At 58.0% G+C, this 9,429-nt stretch overlaps 1 protein-coding gene across 1 annotated transcript in view; it reads right to left on the reverse strand.

Moving 5' to 3' along the window:
* Nucleotides 1-5,922: 5,922 nt before the first annotated feature.
* Nucleotides 5,923-9,429, reverse strand: part of CLPTM1L (CLPTM1 like) — a gene marked incomplete at its 5' end in the record, with an annotated part of 17,390 nt that continues 13,883 nt past the window's right edge. The window contains 5 exon segments of the mRNA XM_014586369.1: nucleotides 5,923-6,376; nucleotides 7,831-7,946; nucleotides 8,436-8,480; nucleotides 8,575-8,630; nucleotides 9,283-9,317. Coding sequence (XP_014441855.1) covers nucleotides 6,292-6,376; nucleotides 7,831-7,946; nucleotides 8,436-8,480; nucleotides 8,575-8,630; nucleotides 9,283-9,317 — 337 coding nt within the window.

Below are 9,429 nucleotides of genomic sequence, written 5' to 3' on the forward strand. Positions count from 1 at the left end.
TCTATGTGTGTATGCATACATGTAATATATCATGTTACATACCATATATTGTATGTCTATGCAATAAAAGGCCTAAGGAATCCATTCGATTCAGTTTATAAAAAGGAGTGCTCATACAAATTAATGTAAATGCTTTTCAAGTTCACACGACTTAAAATCTTTGACAAAAAAGGAGGCTTTAAATATGATCAACGAAAAAGATTTTTTAAAAGAATTATTTATTTAATTTTATTCATTCATTTATCTTTAATTTGAGGCCCGGACTGGGTCACTTAAACTCACGCTGGGAACGTGTACGTGCATGCCCAAGATCCCGAGAGGAGAAGGGAGAAGAAGGGATTGTGGCGTGGCCATCCCCCCTGGGGGTGATTTCTCACTTTCTGTCTCTCTGTTTCTCTTTGTCTTTCTGGTGAGTACACATGCCCTGTAGCAAAAACCTCTCCAAAAAAAAAAAATTGTCTTTATAAATAGATCATAGATTTGCAAACAGCTTTCTGCCCTCATTTAGTCCTTCTGATTTTGCCTCCAACGTTTTAAATCAACTCAAAGTCACTCCCATTACAAATTATCTTAAAAGGGGCCAGCAGGTGGCGTGGTGGTTGAGGCGTTGGACTCGCACATGGCCTCCCACAGTTTGAATCCTGAACCTGGCAGCTTGCTTTCTCACTCTCCCTTTCTGTCTGTCTGTCTCTCTCTGATCAAAAGTGAAGAATAATGATAACAAATAAAAGTAAAAATAAATAAATCTTCTTTAAAATTCTCTTTTAAAAAAAGTCCTGTTACATCACAAGCATTTTCTCTTAAAACTGACTTAGGAGAGTGTTTTAAAATCTTTTGCATGTCTATGTGTGTATGCATACATGTAATATATCATGTTACATACCATATATTGTATGTCTATGCAATAAAAGGCCTAAGGAATCCATTCGATTCAGTTTATAAAAAGGAGTGCTCATACAAATTAATGTAAATGCTTTTCAAGTTCACACGACTTAAAATCTTTGACAAAAAAGGAGGCTTTAAATATGATCAACGAAAAAGATTTTTTAAAAGAATTATTTATTTAATTTTATTCATTCATTTATCTTTAATTTGACTAGAGAGGGGGGGGAAGCGAGAAAGCAAGCCACCAGGTCCAGGGCTCGAATCATGGTTGGTCATCCGAAAGTCCAGCGCCCTAACCACCGTGCCACCTTCTGGTCCTGGTGCTTGAAATGTTTAACTTTCCATTTCTTACAGACAGCTAAGTCAAATCTTAAAGTTTTTGTTCTCTTCGACAATGTTTCCTCCAAATCAAATTCTAAATTAAGTTCTTTTGATCTCAAGATAACTTTTGGATATTTACAGAGGGCCCTCGAAGCATCCAGAAGGCAAATGTTGAGGCGAGTAGGCTTACTTAATGCATTGAACGATATGGAGACACTGTCAAAGGCGTGACTTTGATCTTCACGTCACATTGGAGTCGTACGAGTATCCATACTCTGTGTTTATGTATGTGTTACATTGCAAGATTTAAATCCCCAGAAACCAACGCTGTGACGTTTATCGGGGTGTTACGGGTTATGTTAAACTGGGGTGTGTCACAGACATGGCCAACATTTGATCAGCTGTGAATTCTTGTCAGAGCATAAACTAGCATTAATTCAAGTCTTACTGATCACAGATAATTCCTTTGCTTAATGCTTTTCTAAAAGTGTTTTTGCAGATGGCTGCAACCCTAACGTGTCACGTCTTTAAGACCATGCCCGAGAAGGATGGAGAAGGTGCTCCTACAAGTTCAGGTGCCTGATAATCCAGTCACTCGAGTGGGTGACAATGTCCATCTTCTACAGAAAAGCAAATCACTTTTCTAATCTGCTAAGCCAACCATTAAACAGAACCAGAGTTTACCATAAGTTTTTAAAAATGCATTAGTTAACAAAATTGCATGCTAAGTAGCCAATATCGTGACTGTTAAGCTATATAGGACTTCCTGGCCCACTGGCTAAGATCTTAAGTAAATTGTTAAAATCTGTAGTTTCAATAAATTCAATAAGATTGAGTCAAATTACCTATGACAATCTATTTAGCAAATAATCCTATTACATGTAAATTAAAAATGAACATGAGGGACCAGCAGTTAGCATAATGGCTATGTTGCTGGACTCCCACTTAGTCAACCACGGTTTGAACCCTGGACCTGGTGGCTTAAACTCACACTGGGCACGTGTGTGTGTGTGTGCGCGTGCCCAAGATCCTGAAAGGAGGGACCAGCAGTTAGAGTAATGGCTCTGTCGCTGGACTCCCATGTAGTCGACTGTGGTTCGAGTCCCAGACCTGGTGGCTTAAACTCACGCCAGGCGCGTGTGCGCGCATGCCCAAGATCCCGAGAGGAGAATGGAGGAGAAGGGATTGCGGCGTGGCCAACCCTCCAGGGGGTGATTTCTCGCTTTCTGTCTCTCTGTCTCTCTGTCTTTCTGGCGAGAGCACATACCCTCTTTTTGGAGAGCAAAAAAACCTCTCCAAAAAGAAAAAAGATAAATATGCCGATATGCCAGGCAAATGTGTGAGTGTGCCCACAGTCCTGAGAGGGGGGTGGACAGGGACCGTGGAATGACCACTCCTCCGGGGTGCTTGCCCCCCTTCCTGTTTCCCTGACTTCTCTGACAAGCACACATGCTTCTGGCAACTTGAAATATATGAAAAGGGGGCCGGCAGGTGGCATGGTGGTTAAGGACACTGGACTCCTCCACGGCTGACCACGGTTTGAGTCCTGGACCTGACAACTTGCTTTCTCTCTCTCTCTCTGTCCTTCTCTGGTATTAATAAATAGTTCAATAATTCTTTAAAAAATATGAAAAGGTATGCAATCCCATTAGGCACCAGAGAAATGCAGACGACACCTCGAGAAGGCCCCCTGTGCACACCTCAGAATGGCTAGGGTAGGGAGAGGGCCATGCCAGTGTGGCGAGGGGAGGTGCACAGGGCCTCTCGTCCTCTGCGGGGAAGTGCCTCGGGCTCCTCTGGGACTTCTTGGTCTCTGCTCCTAGAGCGCGATAGCGTGGAGCTGCTGGCTGGGCACGAGCTCCCAGTGACGCTCCCTCCGTGACAGCACCCACCCACTGTGGCTGACCCGTGGTCCTGTACCAGGGCCACTACCCAGAGGGAATGCCACAGGAGCGGTGCGTGAGACCAGCTGGCCAGACGCCAGACTGAGCCCAGAGCTTCCAGGGAAGGTCTGCTCACCCGTGAGAGTGGACCACGTGATGACGGAGCGGCCGCCGTGGGAGGTGCTGGGGCCTGTCCTCGGCCACATCAGAGTGGTGTGCCAGTATGCAATTCGCTAGGCTCTGCTGGCAGAGCACAGCCCGGGAGCGTGTGGGGGTGCGGGGTGGACACAGCCCCCAGGATGCCTGTGAGTGTGGTCTCATGCAGCAGAGAGGCCTTTGCAGCCCAGGCAAGCCCGGGCTGGGCTGGCTGGACGGCCTAGGGATCACGCTGCCCACCCCCACCGAGGGGGCAGGGTCTGATGGGGGGGGGACATGTCGGCAGAGGCAAGGCCGAGGTGTTGGGAGGGATGCAGGGCCACCATTCCGAAGCTGACAGGCAGGGCTTGTCCCTGTCTGTGGCCCCCTGCCCCAACACTGCGGCTGCAGCCCGGGGGCACTGACAGACCTATGGCTCTGGGAGGTGTGTGCTCACTGCAGGGCCCCGCAGGTGGCACTTCCTGTAACCTGTTGTCTGCAGAAGGGGCCGGAGCTGAGTGGGCTCCTCAGGAAGGGGCAAAGACCACCTCTCCTCTCCCTGCTCACGTCTGCATCCCTTAGGTGCAACCCCGGCACCAGGCCCACACTGCCCGTCACCTCCCACAGCCACCCCCACCACCCCTGGGAGCACAGCCCACTGCCCTCCTCTCCGGGGCTTTTCTGAAAACCTCAGAAGCTTCTACAGCGTGAGCGGCAGGTGCTGAGGGTGGGCAGAAGCCCGCACTTCCTCAGGAGGGCACCCTGCCCGCCCGGAGGAGCAGGCCCACGTGCCAGTGTGGAAGCTACAGCGGGCCGATGCCGAAGACCCACCGTGCCCAGGTCGGTCTGGACTGGGGGTGTACTCGGCAGACGCCGAGATGGAGACGGCGTATCTGCTTGCCCCGCAGCAGACAGCGGCTGTCCAGCCCCGCCCTACAGCCATCTGGCCAGTGCAGCCTGCTTAGCGCCAGTGAAGTCAGACAGAGCGGCAGCCCCGCGCCACGCCACAGGGGCACACCGGGCACAGCGCGCCCAAGACTTGCTGAAGGCAACCTGTGTGGGCGGCTTATTTTTTTTGTTATAGGGTGCATGCACTCGCTGGAGAGACAGGAGACAGAGGGAGGGAAAGTGAGAGATCCCCAGGGAGATGGCCACCTGCAATCCCTTCTCCTCTGTCCTACTGGGCTCCTGGGCACGCAGGCACACGCGGCCAGCGAGTTTCAAGCCACCAGGCCTGGGAGTGAAACCACAGCCGGCCACAAGGGAGTCCAGGGCCTTAACCACCACGCCACCTGCTGGCCCTCCGTGAACAATTGATACCATCCGTGGACAGGAGCACGTGAGAAAGGGGCAGCTGAATCCTGCCACCGCTGAGGCATTTCCTGGAAGATGCGACTGTAACAGGGGCAGGAAAAAGCTGGTCCGTGTGCATGCCACCTGCACCAGAGGCCTGCAGAAGTCGAGGCTCCGAGACCAGAAATCGGTCAGCCAGCAGGGCCCGCGTCAGGGGGGTGCTTGGCAGTGCTTCTAGAAAATGCACCCCTCCGGCAGCCTAACCAGGTGCACGTGCGCTCTGCTGGACTGGCCGGGAGGGCGGAGCTGGCCTCCCGCGTCCACACAGCCCCTGCAGCCCTACTGACAGTGCAAGGGGAAGCCAGAGCAGTGTCTGCTGGACACCACGGGCTTCTGCTGCAGGGGCCTGTCCGACAGACGGCACTCTGGGTGAGCCAGTCACAGGCCCCACACCCCGTGGACGTCCCTGAGGGCGGGAGGACCCCACAGCACACGTTCTGGATTGGCACTGGCGTCACCAAGGCCCTCAGGCAAGAGCGGGACGCCCTCCCCATGCCCTCAGTTCTCCACAAGGTCCCGATGCACCCTCATGGAGCACACGCTTCCGATGCTCCACAGAGCTGGCTCCCTCCGAGGGATATGAGGCCCCTGGGGACCTGCCCTTACCCAGGGCACCTTGGCCAGGTGCTACCGGTGTGGGACTTTCAGAAGCCCCCTGTCTTCCTGATGTCCCAGCATCCCCAGAGAGGCTCTTGTGTGCACCCTGTCCAGGTAGCCAGGACCCCTGTCCCCCAAGGGCTGCAGGGCTTCCTCTAATGCCCTGGGCCAGAGCCCACGACCTGGACGTTTTCTGCAACCATCTGAGTGACACACCATGCTGGGGTCTGCCAGCTCCCCAGGGCTGACCCCGGGGTGATCGAGCAGCCTGGAGTGGAGTGTGCCATTCAGAGTGCACACAGCATGTCCTGGGACGAGCTTCCCCAGGCTGGCCGCCGGGAAGGGCTCATGGGCTGAGTATGCGGCCCAAGGTGCCCTGAGTGCCAGCAGGATGCCCAGCTGCACCTCCAGTGGCAAGCGAGTCTGGGCCAAAGGGGGCCTGGTCCCAGGGCCATAACAGGAGCACGCGTGCCGGTGCCAGCACACGGCAGAGGCATGCTTGGAAGCAGCTCCTGCCGAGCGTCTTGCTGTGGCTGAACCTGGCTCCCAGGACCTGCGCCCTCCTCCCGCGTCTGGGAACGTGCATCGGTCTCCCCATCTACACCGGGGCACTGTTCTCAGACACTGGCCCGATGAGTCCCGTTCCAGGACCCGGGGCCTGGGCAGAGGTTCGTCTGCCCACAGGTGTACTGACGGTTCTTTTCTGAGAAGGAAAGATAACCTGGAAAACTTGCCACAACGTACCAAGGAAAGCATCACAGGCAGGGAAATTTATTCTGAAATAAAACACGTACGCGGAGCTTTAAAACAGCCAAATTTCAAACACACAGATGAGACACCTGAGCCGAGTCCACGGGGAACAGAGCCCCACGTGCGCTTGAACTCACAGGGACCACTCGCCAGAAGTGACCACGGCAACCCGGTGAGGCTGCCAGGGCTGGGGCCGGGGGCTGTGGAGCGAGGGCAGCCCCTCCCTGGCGGCTCTGTGGCAAGACGGCCGACCTCAGGAGTGGGGGCCAGAAAAGCGGTGTCCTCGGGGATTTGGCAATGCAGACGTGGCGTCCAGAAGTCCGCCGGAGGCCTCCGAAATACTCGGCTGTTGCCCTACACGGCCACGTCACTCTGCGTGGGGCTTCCGCCGTGGCTTCTCCTCGTAGGACTCCCCGAACTCGTTCACTCTGCTCTTATCCACAGGATAAAGCCTGCGAAGACACGGGTGCACGGGCAGCAAGCCCCGCTGGGCGCCACGGAGGCCCTCCCGGTGGTGGCCACGCCGAGCGAGCTGACATCGTGCAGTCAGAGCCATTGACAGCGAGGGGCGGGTCCGGGCAGCTCTCGCCCAGGAGCCCTGGTGGTGATGCCCCGAGAGCACGTGACCTCTGGGGATCCCGCCCCATGCCCAGCACCTACCCAGGCAGGAGGGGACACAGTGCTGCACCCACGCACAGCAGGCCTGAGGTTCGGCTTTCAGAGGTGACCCACTGCCTGGAGCTCAGTCTTTCCCAGGAGCCCGGCGTGGCCAGAGCAGCTGCTCAGTTCCATCAGAGATGCAGCTCCTGGCGGGCTCCGGCCACCGTGCACCCAAGACTGAGCCGACCCACTGTCCATGCCCTGCATCTGGGGCTGAAACGGAGATGCCCAGGCACCTCGGAGAGCACGGGCCTTAGGACTGTGGTCAGGACCAGGACTCAGGGGCCAACGTGGTGCCCACGGAGGACACCAGAACGGACAGGGGAGTCTGCTGGCCAAAGAGTGGCCTAGCTCTGCCAGCCTGCACAGCTGTGTCCAGGAGCTAAGCACAGGGACGCCCTGGCCACGTGACAGCGATGGACTGACGAGCTGCAGGACACAGATCTGCTGGCCTGGGATGGCCTCACATGTGGCAGGAAGTGCAGATGGGGCAGTGGGGTCAGGCAGGCACTGGGGACCCCTCGCCTGTCAGTGTGCATGTGGGAGGGGCTGCCAGGGCCACATAGGTGTGGTTCAGGGGCACGGCTGGGAGGGTCTGGCCGGACTGTGTGCCAAGTGCCGGGGCAGGACTGAGAAGGCGTGTGTCTCCTGGGGCCGGCACCGTGTATCTGAGGACACCCACCCGGGACCTGGGGACAGCAGCCAAGGAGACCCCGCTCCAGCATGGCCCGATGGCTGGCTCCACTTGGCTGGGGCCCAGGAGAGGGGAGATGCAGAGAGGTGTGGCGGCCTTGGGGTGAGAAAGGACCTGTAAGGTCCCAAGACCCAGCCCTGCAGCTGCACCCACCCATGGCCAGGGAGACTCCAGACCTAGCTCCACCCAAGGATGGCCTAAGGTGGGAGTGGGGCCCGAGCCTATGTTTGGAAAATTCCCAAAAGCTTTTCCTGCACCACGAATCCCAAACCCCAGGATTGGGCCGGGGGGCCATTCGTACAGCCAGTGCCATGGTCGGCCAGCTGCCATTGCCACGCCAGATGCCACGAACGTGTCTGCAAAGCCTGCTCTAAGCTCTCAGAGCATGTCCACTTCCACACCACGGTGGAGCAGGGCCGGACGGTTCCTCCCACATCACATGGCAGCCGACCGCGTCTCGGCACCACCGGGAAACCCTCCGCCTGAGCGGCCTTTCCCCAGGCCCCGGGGCAGGCGCCTACAGAGACAGGCCCCAGAGGAGGGCAGCCTCACCATCGCTGGTACAAGTAGACCAGGGAGACCACGTCGTCGCGGAAGCAGGCCAGCCGGTGCGAGGTGGGCATGGTGATGACGAAGGCGAAGACGTCGTCGATGAAGGTGTTGAACGCCTGTAGGCCAGACCGAGGGCTGCAGAGGGGCCGTGTGCCGCCGCAGGGCAGACCCGAGGGGCTCGGCAGGCACAGTGTGCTGAGCGGCCGAGAACACATCCATGGAGCACAGGCATCTGCTCTCCTGCCAGCAGCCTGGCTCAGCCCTGGGGCACGCACAGCTCTCCGCACGGGGCCTCGAGCCCTGCCTGATGTGGCTCTGTGCCGACTCAGCCTCGCGCCCGGTCTTCCCTGTCCTCCTGCCCTGTCATCGGGGACCTGGGAGCCTCAGGGGTCTGGGCATCTGTTCACGCGGGCCTCAGCCCCCAGCCCCATGCGGGGCTCCACCACCAACAGCCGGGCTCTGGCCTGGGGGCTGATTTAAGGAACACCCTCGAGAAGCTGCTAACTCGGGGGACGCCTGCTGTGGCAGTGGGGGCCAGCGTGCCCGGGAGGCCGCCCTCAGATGGCGTTCCAGGGGTGCTGGCCAGCGGCTGGCAGGCGACTTACCTTGTAGGTGAAGGCTTTCCAGGGCAGGTGCGCCACTGACTTCATCTGTGAAGAGACCCACGGGTGGGTGTGGAGGCGGGTGGGCAGGAGCAGGGCGGGGTGCATGCAGGGCAGGGCGCGGAGCAGGGCGGCGCCTTACCTTGTAGTTCACGAAGAGCTGGGGCAGCATGAAGAGGAAGCCAAAGGCGTAGACCCCTGAGGGGAGAGAGCCATGAGGCCGCCAGCTGTGACCCAGATGTGGCGCAGCCTCCTGGCGGGGATACTAGCCAACAGCAAACCCTGCCCCTCAGTCACCCTTGCCCCTGCCCTGGGCCCGGTGGGTGTGAGGCACTGGAGTGCTGGGGCAGCCAGGACACAGCTCCCGCCCTCGAGGCCTGGAGGCTGAGGCTGGGGTCGAGGGTGGCCATCACCCCTCCCCAACCATGACACTTGGGAGCAATCTGCCTGCTCAGTTTTGCGCAAGCCCCGCCCCAGAGGCCCAGAGCAAGGGGCTGCGAAGGAGGTGGCCTCCCAGGGTGGCAAGCCGGCGGGCCCACGCGTGGCCGGCACAGCGCATGCGGCCCAAGCAGGGGGCGCCCCGGCTGGTCCCCACTCGCAGGCTCTGTGCACACACAGCTGGCCGAGAAAGTGGGCGGACGGCATCACGTCCTGCTGACGGACCTGCTCTCGTGGAGGGGACGGGGGCCACCTGCTCCCAGCTCGGGTCCGGCAGTCGCTGTGCTCACCGCCCAGGCAAGCTGGGTGCGCCCCTTGGGGAGCGCGGGCACCAGGGGCGCCTGCCAGCCGCCTCGGCCCTGAAGCTCTAGAGGACCTGTCGCCCTGGGCTGTGGGACAGGGACACACTCACCATTGACGAAGCTGTTGATCAGCCACGAGTACCAGCTGCAAGGGAAGGAGTGTGAGCTGCGTCCTGCCCGACGGCCGCGTAGCGGGCAGGACGCTGCCTGGACACAAATGCACCCGCCAGCCGCCGGGAGATATCTTTCCAGGAGGC

The sequence above is a fragment of the Tupaia chinensis genome, unplaced genomic scaffold (genome assembly GCF_000334495.1).
Source record: "Tupaia chinensis unplaced genomic scaffold, TupChi_1.0 Scaffold000020_1, whole genome shotgun sequence".
Lineage (NCBI taxonomy): Eukaryota > Metazoa > Chordata > Mammalia > Scandentia > Tupaiidae > Tupaia > Tupaia belangeri.